Source organism: Gopherus evgoodei, chromosome 1 (assembly GCF_007399415.2).
Source record: "Gopherus evgoodei ecotype Sinaloan lineage chromosome 1, rGopEvg1_v1.p, whole genome shotgun sequence".
In the NCBI taxonomy this organism is placed as follows: domain Eukaryota; kingdom Metazoa; phylum Chordata; order Testudines; family Testudinidae; genus Gopherus; species Gopherus evgoodei.
This window is the reverse complement of record NC_044322.1, coordinates 189,712,095-189,728,886: the sequence shown is the minus strand read 5'-3', so window position 1 is coordinate 189,728,886 and position 16,792 is coordinate 189,712,095. Positions and strand designations below refer to the sequence as shown.

Genomic DNA, 16,792 nt, shown 5'->3' with positions numbered 1-16,792 from the left:
TCTTTAAAGGAGATTAGCATTAAGACAGGGTTTCTGTTCAACCAGGTTCAGTGTCTTAATTCTAGTTTGTTATATGAAGACAGTTGTCTTTATGTCCAAGCTAAATAAACATTGTTGGTGGTCTCTATAATAGTATAAAATATTAAACTTTAAGTATCCTCCTTGCTTTTCTGTCAGTAACATATACAGTGTCTTGTCTTCTCCCCCATCTCCCCCATCTGTTTCTGCAGTTAAATGGGATTCAGGTGAATTCATTACGAGTATGCCACCCTGTATGAACACTGAAATGTATTAGATGTCTTAGGAGATAATGCTCCCAATAAACCAACAGTTTGGAAACTTTCTGTATATCACAAAAGCTGAACTCTGGCTGCTCTGAGGGATGAGGGAAATATGAGTTTTAAACAATGCATTTTAAAACCAAATATTAATAAATTCTCTGTGTATCTGCTAATGCAAATGGGAGTTGTTCTTCTGCCAAGACCAGAGTTCATAACTGTAGCAGAAACCATGTGCATCACTAACCTCAATAGAGAACGAAACACTGTACTTGGTTTTTAGGGATAACGATGGCATTGACTGCAGCAGGAATAAAAGCAGAACCCCAAATTCCGGGGGTTGGTTGATATCCAGCCTTCCAGATCACCTGTAACATCATGGAATGTGATCTGTCACAGGAGTCACCCAGTAATGGGTATCTTGGGCAACTTAATGCCCTATCAAATGCCCTATCAGGTGAAGCTGTGCTCTTGTGTTGGCTGATCAGAGAATGAGGTAGAATCTCAGAACTGAGAGAGACCCAGTTTATATTAGCAGCTGCAAATAGTGTTTTCAGAAAATAATTTTTTTCCTCCAATTCTCTGCCACCCCAACCCCCCAACATAAGAATGGAACAATCCCCTATTGCCAAAGCTGTGCCCTAAGGAGGGGATTAGTCTGTGCTTTACCAGTAGGGGTGTTCGGGATGCATGCCCAGCAAATTCACCACAGAGTCTATAGACCTGGTTTTCAGAGGTCTCACACTAAATGCTCACACTTCAGTTTAAGTCAATAGGATCTGTAGTGATCTTGAAAGAATGAGGTGCTCAGCTGACTCTGTTAATCACAGTACAAATGTGTAGACCTCACCACATTAGAGATGGCAAAGGCATGGCTAGATTGGGTTACTACAGTACACTGTATGTGGGGCTACACCTGAAGACTAGTGGAAAACACAGTTACCTTCTTATTTAGGCCACGTCCACATTACAAACTTTTATGCATGCAAGTTACGGTGGATACAACCATTAAATTTTGCATATTGCTCAGGCATGTGCATACTTATCTTCTTGCATGTTCATTGTGTGTTCTCACCAGGGGAGAGCTTGTGTCGATGCAAATCACAGTGCACTATGGGTAGGTATCCCTGTGTGACAAATGCTGCTGTCTGGGGCAGTGACTTTTGGGACACTTCAGTAATGTTTTGTGGGATAGAAGTGACTTGCCCGGGGATTGCTGAGAGCCAGAGTTTAACTTCCCAACAGGCAACTTTCTTCATCCCATAATGCCATCCATATCCCATAATTTTTATGCCTTTAAAAATAATAATCCCACAAACCCATATGGCACTTTGTCTGCAGTCTCTGATAGAAGCACGGAGTTCAAAGAGCACTGTACTATTTTCATGAAGGTTGCAAACACAGGGCGCACAATTATCCTGAATTTACAGACCTGCAGGAAGTACCGCAACAACCGAGGACATGATTTCTTCAAGGACAGTTTGCTGAGGGACAGAGTGGAAAAACAATTCAAGGTTGGTGGCGGCACTCATGGAGCAGCTGCGGGAGGCAGAGGACTGCTGTGGTTCCAAGAACTAGCAGATGATTGGAATCGTATTGTAATACAGATTTGGGATGATGAGCAGTGGTTGCAGAACTTTCAGATGCAAAAGGTCACAGTCTTGGATCTGTGGCCTGAGCTTGCTTCAGCTTTCAGCTTAGGGACACCAGAATAAGGGCTGCAGTGACACTGGAGAAGAGAGTGGTGATCACACTCTGGAAACTTGTAACATTGCATTGCTACCAGACAGTGGAAAATCTTGTTGAAATTGAAATTGAAAATTCCCCAGGGGAAGGGAAGGGATGAGCCAAGGTGGGGTGGGGAGATGTCATGCAGGTGTGCAGGGCCATTAATTGTCCCCTGCTATGCAGGACTTTGATCCCTGGCAATGCGCAGGGCATAGTAGATGGCTTTGCAGCAATGAGATTCCCGAACTGTGGTGGGTGATAGATGGCATGTGCATCCGTATTTTGGCACGATCCCGCCTTGCCACAGAATACATCCATAGAAATCTATGGTTATGCAAGTGTTGGTGGATCACTGGGGACACTTCATGGATATCAACATGGAGCTGGTCAGGGATGGTGCATGACACTTGCACATTTAAGAACACAGGACTGTTCAGGAAACTCTGCTCAGACCTTCTGTCCTGACCAATAGATTGCCATGTATAATGAAGGGTTAGCCTTTCAGTAATTTACTGATATAAGATGAACTAGTTTAAGCAAGGGTGAAAACTTTTTTCTTTTTTTTTTTTTTTTAAGTTCATCCTATGTTAGGGAGCTTGCACTACCTTAACTAAATCCATTTAGTTAAACCTGGGCAGCTTTTCTAGTGTAGCCAAGGCCTTCAATATTGCTTTTCCTCATGTTATTTCTCAACAGCTGTGATCAGTAGCCTCCAGATTCTAATGTCTGGGGGCTCATGGCAGAGTGTTGTAGGTGAAGTATCCTGGACTCTGGAATTCACTCCCCTCGCTGGTCTGACAAAGACGGTTTTGACTTACAAGGCACATGGCAAGGCTCATCCTTTGCTTATGACTCTCGCCCTTCAGGAAAGAGTGGAGGATTAGGGAAGGATACAAATTGAGCCTTACTGGGGTTTAAATGTGCTTGAGTCCTTTAACACTGGGTCAGTTTGTAGTACTAACTTAATTTGTGGTGTGCATGTGTGTAGAGAGAGGAGATAAACACGCTATAAACCAGTACATTAGTCCCTCTAGCTTCTGTCTTCAGCAACCTGTAGGAGCACATCTGCATGCTTATATTCATCTCCTTCCTTACTCTGCAGACAGTAAACTCTGCCTCTCTCTGGGTGGGCTCCTGCATTAAAACTGAATTGGAGTAAGTGGAAGAAACATAGCTGGGTGGTGCAGTCCAGTTTCCTTACTAAGTAATAACTAAGTGACTAGATCTATCATGTAATTATATGTCTTCCTGCTGTTATTTCATTTGGTTTATTATGGTGCTTTCTTTTTCTTAAAAGATGTTAAAAGTAAAAATCTACATTTAATGGAGCACTAAGGTTGGAAACTTAATACCATGAAAGTCAGGAAATTAGCTAGGCTTACCACAGTGTTCACTTTGCCATATCATGCTTATGCCCAGTAGAAATAAATGTACTACTAAATGAAGGGTTGAATGTGGGCTGTGATTCTGTGGGGGAAAATGCATTTTAAGAGTTAAGAGCAGGGGTGATGAAGACCACCTATCAATGCTTCGTTCGTCTGTTAGTTGAATTGCTAGATCATGCTGCCTGTGATCAGAAGATAAACAATCATACCAGATAGTTTTGTGCCCAAACAGTCAAATAAATTATGTTAAAATTGTTGTGGAGGTTTTAATTGTTGTTGCACTGAAGTAAGTACTTATACTTCCGACTGGTGCAGGTTATGGGAAAGAAGTGTGGATGGGCAGGGCACGCCCTGTGGGCAGTGACATGGAGCCTCTCCCTAAGAGAGAGGGGCTCCTATTGATCAATCCTGGCATTCTGACTGGGCTCAAATTCATATGACAACAGCATGATTTTAACCAATGGGATGTTTTTGTTGGAAATCCTATAGCTACATTTGGATGTGGCCAGAATCTCGCATTAATCCCCCTGTATCCTATGCATGTCATTGATCTGCAAACAGGGATATCATTGAGTTTAATGGACCTTTTCTCAGGCAAATATGTTCTTCCATGTCTATAACAGGTGGCTTCCCTAGTATTAATGGTGAAGTGAAGTGGTAAAAAGTTGTCGAACTTTATTTTTTTAAGTCTCTGCTCAGAGTTCTTGTGAGTGCTCTTGAGAGGACTTTGGATATTAGATTCACTTTACCGTGCTTTATGGTCCTACAAGTCAGGGTGGTCTCGGGAGGACAGGTCCTTTCAGCATCCTGGCTGCCCCTTGGCATTCCCAAACACTATACCAATATGTCTTGCAATGGATGTGTAGCTAGGGGTGATGGAGCAGGATTATAGGTTTGTGTAAGTGATTTTGTTGAGAGACTAAATCTGAAAGGATTGCGTCTTTTGCTGAAAAAGTGTTTTCCTTTCATGGAAAGGCTGGGGTTGTGAATCAAGGCAGCTCTCGTTCTCTCTTGGGGAAGTGAGCTAACCTGCCAAAGCCAGTCTGCAGCTGCAGAGATTATTCTCTGGCTACAGAGCCAAACCCACCGGAAAAATCTCACTACTGTTTCTTTGCCAGGTCATCTGGCTAAATTAAGTGGTTTGCATTTGGTCCTAGCATAATGTATTGCTTCTCCAGTCTTCTGCAGGGAATTATCACGTTCCTTTGTGCCTGCATGGTTGTGGGATTTAAGGAATGCTATCTGGGACTATGTCTTTCTCGCTCTTCTGTACAGCTCTGAGCACTGTTGGTTTTCCAATAAATATTTGCAATATTATCCAGTCTTTTGGTCCATCACCATCTGGTGGTACAGGAATCATGATCTACCAACCCTAAGCATTTGTGCCCCGGTCTTCATTGGGGTTTTGGAGTGGTGCTTGGTGGGGACTCTTTGCCTTTCCTCTCTGTTCTGAGTTTTGTGCTTGTATTTTAAGCTGCTGTTTCTCCTGGACTGTACACTTCCTTTTATTTGTTTTGGAATTTGTTTGTCAGCAGTTCAGGCTGGATAATTTAATCTTGATCAGGCTCTTTTCTTCTGATGTAGAAAGGAAAGACAACGTTTTTCACTGAACTGCTCTGTGGCAGAAAAGGGGGAGAGCCCAGGGTACTTTTTGAAATGTGGTGCGCAAGGGGAGAAAGGACCTTGCCCTTTGGAACCTTAAATATCTGTGACTCCATGGCTTATAGTCCTTTAGCCAGCAAATGATGACCAGATCTGATTTTCTACAGATCGCGTACAGAAACTGAATGTGCACAAAAGATTTGCCAGTGGCAAGATGCACACTTGTCATATTGCATTAATGACATTTTACCACAATTACAGTGTTTGTTACCTATCGTGGATAGAAACTCTAATATGCCAGGGTTTCTGTCAGAAGATTTTAGAGGAGGATTGAGAGTGTAGTCAACAGGTAGTCTCAAAGTGTGCCCCAGAAGTGGGAAAAGTTGGGGATCTTTTAAGTAAATGAAAAGTTTTTGTTTTACTTTAATTTTATTGTGGACTGTGAGGAGAGGGAATGCATAGGATTACAGAATTGTTTAGAGCCACTAGCCTTTGGAGCAGAGGTACTGAACTCTATTCTGTGGAGAAGGCTAAATACCATTTTTAATTTTGGTTGTCAAGGCAGAGTAAAAATGTAAGACTTCACAGAGATTTTCAGAGAGATCAGGTTAGAATGTCTTTTGTGTAGAAACGAAACTGTTAATTATTTGTTTAGTACCTTATTATTGCATTCAGCATTACTTAGTTGGAAAATCTGCTATCCTTTAGGCCCACTGCTATTTCCATCCTGGGTTTCTCTTCCTTTCTCATCCTCCTTTCTGTTTCTCTCTTCTCCTTTCTTCTCTCTAAATATTCTAACGCTAACTTAAACAATGAAAGAGTGAGTGCTTACAATTAGTGGGTTTAGGTTTTAGGTTCTTTGCAACCAGAAGGGCTAAAATTCAGTTTTTAAAAGAATGAAAACTTAAGTTCTGCAAATTCTGAACATACTGCATAAATAAATCATACACCTAGATCCTGCCTCTGGGTCTTGTTTGACACATCTGCTCTAGAAGCTTTGGGGGAGCCCATGAGTGTTTTGGTGATCATTATGTCACATGGCAACTAGATTAAAGGGGAAGGGAGCCCAGTATGTCCAGGCTTCAAATCCTGTATTAGCTGCAGACTTTCACTTTGGGACAGCTTGGCCAATTAGTTGCTTCTCTTGTGTAGTCACTCCACCTTCTACATACAAAGGGCTGTGTCTTAGTTGAAATTCTCTGGAGGCAGAAGCATTATGGCAATAAGATTGGGTGGTAAAGTAGAAGGATCTAATTCTTGGTTCAGTTCTTAGTTATACTATGTAAAGCCACTGGTGTATCTACTCTAGCAACATGGAAGAGGAGAATAGCGAAGATCTAAGTCTGAAAGAAATGGATTTTGTGGGATACCCTCATCTGATGTTAATGATTGAATCTCAGTTGGCACTCCAGAGAAAGATGGAAACTCCCTCAATAGACAGTGTGTCACTAAGCAAACAGTGATAGAATGAATACACAATGGGACAGGGAATAATGCTCAGAGTATTGCAAAGTGCTTATATAATCAGTGATGCATCCCTACCTGGAATACTGTGTTGTCTTATGGCCAACCCATCTCGAATATGTTATCAGGCATTGAAATGGTGGGTGACAAATGATTAGAGACAGGGGAAGACTTCCAGTCTTTTCACACTGTCCTCATACAGAACTGTTTGTTAGAAAGAGGAGTGAATGATAGAATATAACAGTACAAAAAGGTAAACAGGGCACTCTTGTTTACCCTTTCTCATAAAGTTAAGGGGACATTCAAATGAAAATTGAAAGACGACAAACTTAAAACTGAAAAGAGGAAATTCTTTTTTACACAACAGATAGTTAACATGTGAAACTTGTTTTCAGTAATATCTTGTGATAGCTTAACAAGAGTCAAAGAATTAGAGACATTTATGCGGCTATTCATGATCCATAGTTACATTAGGCATGAAATGCAGATAGAGGATAAAGTACCTAATGTGTAGGACAGCCTGTAACTGACTGGGGTTAGAAGGAAAAACTTGTCAGGTTATTCCATGATTATCCATATTTGGGCTTCTCACATCTCCCCCTGAAGAATCTGATACTTGGCACAGTCAGAAGCCAAATGCTGGACTGGCCAGATATCACATTTGACTCTGCATGATAATTCCTTTTGCTAATTGTCTGTTTTTTCTCTTCTCCCACCTAGCTTTCTGCAAAGGGCGAATTGTGAGGGTACCGAAAAGCCCACTCATTCGAGTCGAAGGTACAGAGACGGTGATTCCTTGCAATGTTACTGACTATGATGGACCCAGTGAACAGAACTTTGACTGGGAATTTTCCCAGGGAACTGACTTTGTGCGGATTGTGAGTACCTGGGACTTGTCATTCACCTCCCAGCAATACCAAAAGAGGGTTGGCAGTGGGGAAATCGTGCTGAGGCGGAGCAGCAATAATGCTGTGTTTCTTCTGATCAAAAGTATCCAGCCAGTCGACGAAGGAGAATACAAGTGCATCACCCCCAGCACAGATGCCACTGTTCAGGGAAATTACGATGCTACAGTCCAAGTGAAAGGTATTTCCACAGGGTGAGGGGTGTTTGTAATCTGTAGCAGACAAATACATACCACTGGGTGTTCTCGTCATGTTGTACATCTATACAGTCCTGAGAATAGGCATAGCCCCATTTTGTCTAAATTCCTGTTACTAGTTATCTGTATGTGGTTCCCCCTCCCTCCAGGTCCTTTCCTAAAGCCACCCTTCAAAAATATGCCCTACAAGTGGTGGCAACAGCAGAAGGAAGTGAGATAAAGAGGCGAAGGAGGCACATTATTGTAAATGCCACCAAACTTTTTCATATTACCAACTGCCAAAAACCAATAACAAACTAAAAATTATTTGTTCTTAGAGTCCAGGATGCTGCAAATTTACAGTCTTTCCAGATTCGTAGATTCCAAGGGACCATTGTGGTCATCTAGTCTGACCTCCTGTATAAAACGGGCCACAGAACTTCTCCAAAATAATTCATAGAGCAGAGCTTTCAGAACAACATCCAATCCTGATTTTAAAATGGTCAGTGGTGGAGAATCCACCACAACCCGTGGTAAAATATTGGTTGATGTTGAGGCAGGGAGGATAACTTAGGAAATAAGAGTGGTGATGGAGGATATTTTGTAGCTGAGGTAATGTCATCAAGGAGTTTCCCAGTGAGGTAGGAATAGTTTCCCTTTTTCTAGACAACATGCTGTGTTCCTTCAGCAGCAACATCCTGGCTTATCTCCTTTGATGATAGAAAAGGAGTTTTTTCCCCTTGGTGTTTCTTTTCTGAATACTACAAAAACAGTTAGGCCCTTCCATGGGGATGTACAATAGATTAGAATTGTGTTGCCTTGGTCTTGCCCTAGAGAGCAGAACTAGAGAGAAAGGGGTGATGATAAAATTAAAGACTTCATTCCTGATTCCTGAAGTGAGTGGCTTGCTCTGATAAAATACCTGGGGTTTAATGTGACTTTGTTTTTTGAGAGGGCAGGAAGGTTGTGGGGGAGATAAGTGATTGTCTAAGACCTGTTGTGAGAGTTCAGTATAATTGCATAGTTGGGTCAGTCAGCCAACAGCATTTCCCATCTCCTCTCCTTACCATTTCCATAAACTCTCATATATTACTCTGTGTGTTTTATAATATTTTCTTCTTTGAATAGTGATTGCCGATGGCTTAACTGTGAGTGGATCTAAAGCTCGGTCCTCGAAACCTCGCAAACTGTCTGAGGGAGACTCATTTGAATTGCGCTGCTCAGCTTCCACCATCTCCTCGGAACACACTCACCTGCAAGTTACTTGGGAGCTCAAGAATGGCCCAGCCTGGCAGGAAATCCTCTCCCTGACATATGAGGGCAAGTTCCAGCCCAGCCCGGAATATGAAGAGCGCTATCTGAGTGGAGATGTGCGCTTGGACACAGTAGCAAATGACATTTACCGACTCTCTGTATCCCAGGCACTGCCAATGGATGAGGGCCTCTACAGGTGTCTTGTGAGCGAGTGGGTGAAAGGTGCAGATAGTTCCTGGCAGAAGATCCAGGAGAAGAATGTGGAAGTAGCAAACGTGGTACTTCAACAGACTAGTGAGTTTCAGGTGCACGGGTCTCCTTATGACTTGTAACCATGTCACACCTAAGCCATGACAACTTGTGAGAGCAGAAATGTAGCAGGGAGAGCCTGGGCCAGTACTCCTGGGAGAACCTAGATTGCTGCAGGAGGTGATACTGGTAGCTCTCTTCTTTTTGAGTCAGTGCTGAGACAGGGCCTCAGCATAGTGCTGGGGGAGATGTGCTGTTGAGGGCTCTGTCTTTTCAATGAGGAATAACATCCAGATTCCAATCACTTATGGTATGTCTACACAGCAATTAAACACTCGCATCTGGTGTGGGTCAGGTGACTTGGGCTCACCAGACTATAAACTTGCTGTGTGGATATTTGGGCTTAGGCTGGACTCCCCCCCCCCCCAACTTGGGGTCCCAGACCTCGGGCTCAAACATTTACACAGCAGTCTTTAGCCCTGCATGCTGAGCCCTGCTAGCCTGACTCAAGCCAGTCATGGCTGTGCCACAGGTCTTTTATTCCATTGGAGACCCACCCTTAATGGTCGTTTAATTTCCTGTCGCACCTCCCAAGAGTGTTACTGTGTCTTGGTGACATTTCTACTTGAGTACTTGTATTTTTATCTCCCCAAATTCATCTCTCTTTTTACTCTATTTTCTGTCCTATGGTGTTAAACAGCAGCCTCTCTTCTCCCCAGAGGTGTCTGTGCTTCAGTGGCAGGTGTGTAGTGTTTGCTGTATATAGATTTTCAGGGTAAAGACTGATCTCCTTTCAAAGTATGACTGTTTAGCTCCGCTTGTGTTCATTTTGCTGCTCCCAACCCATTGGACTGCTTGCTCTGTAATGTTGGCAGCTGTTTAGCAAGGAGTATTTCTAAGCACTGTGGCACACCTGAGTAAGGCACTATAAATTACATGTGTTTAGGAAACACGAAGACTCCTGGTGCTGGGCTGTGAGTATCTGAATATCTGTTGCCCATAGACTTCATGAACAGATACACCGAGCACGTAACTGTGCTAGCCCTGCCAAAGTGTGGAGTTGGGGGAGTTGTAATAGTGATGCATCTTATCATACAGTAGTTGGTGGAAGAATAGGCATGATGTCCCCTCAGAAATATGAGAGTGATAGTATTTTAGGAAGTGTGTGTGACAGACTGACAATGTCCTGAAAAACCTCATGGAATTAAGACACTTTATTAAATTAAGTTAAACTTTGTTTCGTTAGGTTTGGTGCATTTGGGATCCATTGTATTGAAAATGCAATTGTTTGTGTTACTGTAGAATTGTATGTAACTTTTCTAGGGACTGGACTAATATAAATGTTAGGAACTTCAAAAGACTTTTTTGGACAATGCGTGTAAAGTAGATTTCCTAGAAAATACGGGGGGGGGGGGGCGGCGGTGTGAGGAGAATGCAAATTATCCACTTTGAATCCTCCCTTTTGAAACTACAACCAGGGGAGGAAAACCAATTGTCCACTAACTACCTGCTGCTGGAAACTCCAGCTCTAAGACCCCTGAGCTGTATATAAGATGCTATGAGGGTGCTGATTGTGAGCTGAAGCTGTGATTAACTTGTGACCATAAAATCTGGATGGGGTGTGGAAGGAGTAGGCTGCTAGAAGCTGCGTTAGGGTTGGGCGATTATCTGGTGAGCTTACCACAATGCATGTAGATTCTTTAGTGTTTTCCCTGTAGTGCAGTTTACCTTAAGAATAAAATAGGCTTGCACAGGAAGAACAGTGTGGTCATTTATACCTCTGTTATCAGTCTCTGAAGAGAAAGCAAATAGGTGAGGTTGGGCAGCCTGCTTGTGCTGGGAATAACACAGTGTAGGCAGGGAGCTGGGCAGCATGGAAATTCCCTGGTCAGAGGGAAGTGAGGTGTTTGTCTCCACCCAAGAAAGGCAACAGCTGGGGAGCTGGAAGCCTGAGAGGGGGTGCCCTTGCTGGATTGGTGAGAGGAAATACAGGTGCAGTTCTGCTAAACTGTGACAATGTGTTCTGGCAGCCAACGCCTCTGCCATGTGAAATCCTTTGTCATAGAGAGAACCCAGAACTTAAGGTTAGATAGCTAATTCCGGTTGGTGGGGCTTAGTTGTGAGCTCTGCTGGATCAATCTGTTCCCTCTTCTCTTGGGGTATGTCTGCTAAACAGGAAAGCTCTCAAATGCTCTCTCCAGAGTCCTGGGGTACAATGCTGAGTAAGGGCTCTAATTCTGGCATTGTGTTGTCAAGTTCATAAATTTTTGAGAAGTTGGTTTATGTAGGTGGGGTTTAATCAGTGGTTGAGTGAAGGGAAGTCACTAGGGATTAGCAACTGTGCATGAGCAGGGAATGCATTTTTGATGATATTTTTTATTTTATTGTAGGCTTTTAAATTCAGCATGGTCAATGGCAGCAATAGCAATTTGTCAGGAGCATGAGGCCAGTCCTAAATTGCATAAAGTTGAGTAGATCACATCCTCCTCCCTGTATACAAAATGGAGGATGGCCAAGTGTTGCCTGTACATGCTGTATATACCATCATCATGCAACGTGGCCTGGCGGCTTGGCTTTGCAGAGCATTATATGCTAGGTCCTGTTGTCTCTGTAGATTGTACCTCCATATTAAAGATAAAGGTGAATGAAAGTTATTCCAGGCTATTTTGGCCATCCTGGACACTACAGTCGCTCCTGTAAATAAGGAGGTTTGAACCTGCAAAACTGATATGCCGTTAATTTTTGCACATGACTAGCTGTGTATCTTCATGAATTGGTTACTGCTAACCTTGTCCTATTGCTACCTTCCATTCTATTGTTTGTCACTTTTGCTTGCCTTGTTTTGAATTTGATTCTAAGATCTCGGGCACAGGGAGTTCCTCTTCTTTCTGTGGTTAAGTGCACCACCTAGCATGATGGGCCTGTAATCCTAAATGAGGCATTCAGGCACTTCAGTGATAGTAGAACAAAGGAAGCTCAGGAATGTGGGGAGGGGTGAGACTCTCTTACAAAAGTATCTCTTGGTTTATAAATCTAGTGTTTGAGTTCCCATGGCTTGTGTGAAGATAACGTGCGTTTGTTGGAAGATCCCTTCACCTTACAGTGGAGTTGTAATATTAGTCTATTACAGCCCTGCAGAATTACTGTGGAGGTTTTACTAGCCCTCTCTACTCATATCATGATGATCATAACAGGAAAAACTAATGATCCGTTAGTCAGCTGTGAGGAGGTACTTGGGGCATGTAGGTGACTGCAACTCTGCAAGTCTGGTGTAATGTGGTGTCAGATTGAGCCTTCTGACTTTTCTGTGCTGTCAGATGCAGTGGTAAGCTGTGAGAGGAGTAAGTGCTTTACAAACTGATAGACAATATGTACAGGAATGAGCATATAGACAGAAATCACTTCACCCACCATAGAAATGCCCAGCCACCTTCTGAGATGGACACGTGGCCACAGTTAAGGAACATGTAGCAACTTTGCTTGTACATGGTCTAGTAAAATTGGGCTCTAATCCTTGATTGGGGTCCATGGGATCCTCAGGTCCCTTAGGACTCCAATCAGGGATTAGAGCTAGTTCAACCAGACAGAGCTATTGTTTGTACGCTAACAGTCCTTGGACATGTGCATAAACAATGTGAATAAATAAATAGACCAGGGGTTGGCAATCTTTCAGAAGTGGTGTGCCGAGTCTTCATTTATTTACTCTAATTTAAGGTTTCATGTGCCGGTAATACATTTTAACATTTTTAGAAGGTCTCTTTCTGTAAATCTATAATATATAACAAAACTGTTGTCTGTAAAGTAAATAAGGTTTTTAAAATGTTTAAGAAGCTTCATTTAAAATTAAATTAAAATGGAGAGCCCCCCAGACTGGTGGCCAGGACACGGACAGTGTGAGTGCCCCTGAAAATCAGCTCATGTGCCGCCTTTGACATGGGTGCCATAGTTTGCCTACCCCTGACAAATGAAGGAGAGGGAACAAGGTAGCAGACACCTGAGAAGTCTTGCAGCAAGAGGTAAATAATAGCACTCGTTAACAAAGCATAGGAGATGAAAAATGTGGAAGTCCCTCCTAATGCATGCTTTTCATTATTTAAACTAGGGCTGTCAAGCAATTAAAAAAATTTAATCATGATTAATCACACAATTAAAATTAATAGCAATTAATTATGGGATTAATCACACTGTTAATACTAGAATACTATTTATATTAATATTTTTGGATGTTTTCCACATTTTCAAATATATTAATTTTAATTACAACATCGAATACAAAGTGTACAATGCTCACTTTATATTTATTTTTATTATAAATATTTGCATTTTAAAAATGAAAAAAATAGTATTTTTCAGTTCACTTAATACAAGTACTGTAGTGCAATCTCTTTATCATGAAAGTTGAACTTATAAATGTAGAATTATGTTAAAAAAATTGTTTTATTTTTGAATGCAGCTATGTAAAACTTCAGAGCCCACAAGTCCACACAGTCCTCCTACTTGTTCAGCCAATCGCTCAGACAAACAAGTTTGTTTACATTTGCAGGAGATAATGCTGATCTCTTCTTATTTACAATGTCACCAGAAAGTAAGAACAGGCATTGTCTGGCACTTTTGTAGCTGGTGTTGCAAGGTATTTATGTCCCAGATGTGCTAAACATTCTTATGTCCCTTCATGCTTCAACCACCATTCCATAGGACCTGCTTCCATGCTAATGACGGGTTCTGCTTGATAACGATGCAAAACAGTGCAGACCAACACATGTTCATTTTGATTATGTGAGTCAGGTGCCACCAGCAGAAAGCTGATTTTCTTTTTTGGTATTTCAAGTTCTGTAGTTTACGAATTAGTGTGTTGCTCTTTTAACACTTCTGAAAGCATGTTCTGCAACTTGTTCCTCTCAGATTTTGGAAAGCACTTCAGATTCTTAAATCTTGGGACTGTAGGTGTAGCTATCTTCAGAAATCTCACATTGGTACCTTCTTTCTGTCTTGTCAAATCTGCAACGAAAATGTTCTTAAAACAAACAACATATGCTGAGACTGTTATAACATGAAATACATGGCAGAGTGTGAGGAAAACAGAGTAGGAGACATACAGTTCTCTTCCAAGGAGTTCAGTCAGAAATTTAAGTAACACTTTATTTTTTTTTTAAAGAGCATCATCAGCATGGAAGCATGTCCTCTGGAATGGTGACCAAAGCACGAAGGGGCATACAAATGTTTAGCATATCTGTCATGTAAATACCTTGCAATGCTGGCTACAAAAGTGGTATACGAACATCTGTTCTCACTTTCTGGTGATGTTGTAAATAAGAAGCAGGCAGCATTATCTCCTGCAAACATAAACAAAGTTATTTGTCTGAGCATTTGGCTGAACAAGAAGTGGGACTGAATGGACTTGTAGGCTCTAAAGTTTTACATTGTTTCGTGTTTGAGTGCAGTTATGTAACCAAAAAAAAAAAATCTACATTTGTAAGTTGTGCTTTCATGATAAAGAGATTGCACTATGATACTTGTATGAGATGAATTGAAAAATACTATTTCTTTTGTTTATCTTTTTTACTGTGCAAATATTTATAATAAAAGTAATACAAAGTGAGTACTGTACACTTTGTATTCTGTGTTGTAACTGAAATCAATAAATTAGAAAATGTAGAAAAACATCCAAAATATTTAATAAATTTCAATTGATATTCTATTGTTTAACAGTGCAATTAGAATCGTGATTAATTGTGATCAATTTTTTTTGTTTACTCACAGTTAACTCGCGTGATTATCAACAGCCCTAAGTTAAACTAAACTAAATTGATGCTGTCACCAGCTTTCCAGCCTACTGATCACAAAGGTCCTCCGTGAATGCTGGCTGTGACCATGAGTTCTGTGGACTGAGTACAACCACTGGCCAGGAGAGGAACCTTTTAAATGCTCTAAGTTTGCCAGAGCTGAAGAAGAGCTCTGTGTAGCTTGAAAGCTTGTATCTCTCACTAGCAGAAGTTGGTCCAATAAATTATATTAGCTCACCTACCTTCTCTCTCTAATATCCTGGGACTGACATAGCGACAACAACACTGAGTAGCTATTTGCATTGCTGTAAAATCTGTAGTGTATGTTGGACACTGTAGTATGTGAAGAAGCACCAGTCTATGGAACTATCATTGTCCTCTGTGCACTTTCATTTCTGGTCTTGGCAACCCTATTAAGGTGAGTCAGGAGTTCAAGACTTGGCCATGGATGCTTGCATTAAGTCACACGTAACTTTCTGTAGCTGCTGCTGCTGCTTTTTTTTTCTCTTTTTTATTTTTACTTATTTATTTATTTACTTATTTATTTTGGTCATCAGAGCTCAGAATTGTTTAGATAGAAACTAAATTCAGCTCTGATATAAATAGGTGCACTTCAATAGGAATTCTGCCTTCTGTGAGTTAGGCCCCATGTGTCTTAGCTCGTCTGTAAGATAAAGGAATATTATTCCCATTTTTCTCATGGGGAAGCAAGTGCAGAGGTTGTTCCTTGCCTAAACACAGACAGGAAGGATGTTGGAAAGCTGGGATTAAAAACTCAAGTCTTGATTTCTCCCTCCCATGTCCTAACTCCTATACACACTGATAGTTCGTAACTTTTTTAGATCGGTACAAACCTGCAGTCAAGTCACTAAGCACTGAAAGCAGAGAGCTGAAGTTACTTGAGAACTTACAGTATCAGAGCATTAGGCACTAAATAGTTTGAGACAAACTCTTGAAACTAACACTTGTCTTGTTTTTTAATATTCAAGTTCTGGATGTGCTTATTGCCACAAGCAACATGTCTGTGACTGAAAGGGGCTCCCTGGACCTAACCTGCAACATCACAACAGACAGAAGTGGCATCTTCCAAGCTCAGGTGACGTGGTACTTCAGTGAGTCACACAATGATACCTTGTCAGATGCCCAGGTTTTGTTGAGTGTGGACCGTGATTCTGTGGTCAGCGACTCTCCCCTCATCAGCCTGAGTCACGTGGATAGAAATTCCTATCACCTGCTAATGCGTGATGTGGGTGTGGAAGACTCTGGCTACTATTTCTGCCACGCAGCTGTCTGGGTGCCACAGCACAATGGGAGCTGGCACAAAGTGGTGGAGAAGACCTCTTCACTAGTCAGCGTGGTGGTGACAGCATTAGGTGAGTGGCTCCATCCTGAGGCTCAACAGATAATGAGCCATTCTTTTCCTGAGTTCAACTCCACTGTAGAGTGTGCAAGGCAGACATTACAGGGTCTGTTCTGGCCACCCCACTATCCTATTGACCACAGATATGGAAAAATGTTCCTGCGCCAGGGTCTTTTTATCCATGTCCCTTGCGATACAGATCCATTCACACCCACTCTCCTCTTCTGGCCTCTGTTGTCATGTATTTTAGGAAAGAGAGGCATGCTGGAGATTTGCAGGAGCCTAAAGGCCTTGTACTACAATCTATGTAAACTGGTGAACTTTGGAGCTTCCACACCTTTGGTAGATTGATAAAGTCCCTATGGGAACGGTTGTATTTATTCTTTTATGACCGGTTGTTCCATAAGTGTGACTTTGTAATCTGTTCTGTAAAAGTTTTTATACTGCACTCACTGAATGCCTCAATATTCAGACGGATGGTATTTGTTTGCAGGTGACCATTTAATGTAAGTTTCCCTGGACTAGCAGAATTTTCTATTCACTGTAAATAAGTTTTAAGATTTTATAAATGAGTAAATTTTTCTAATTTTAAACTTAGAAATATACAA

At 41.6% G+C, this 16,792-nt stretch overlaps 1 protein-coding gene across 2 annotated transcripts in view; it reads left to right on the top strand.

The window, feature by feature from the left end:
* Positions 1-16,792, top strand: part of PTGFRN (prostaglandin F2 receptor inhibitor) — a 98,582-nt gene that overhangs the window by 30,329 nt on the left and 51,461 nt on the right. Inside the window, exons 2-4 of one of the 2 annotated variants that reach the window (XM_030580813.1) lie at positions 7,178-7,543; positions 8,667-9,086; positions 15,814-16,197. In XM_030580813.1, the coding sequence (XP_030436673.1) occupies positions 7,178-7,543; positions 8,667-9,086; positions 15,814-16,197 (1,170 nt within the window). The remainder of the gene's footprint in view (positions 1-7,177; positions 7,544-8,666; positions 9,087-15,813; positions 16,198-16,792) is intronic. The other variant, XM_030580822.1, reaches the window with a different exon arrangement.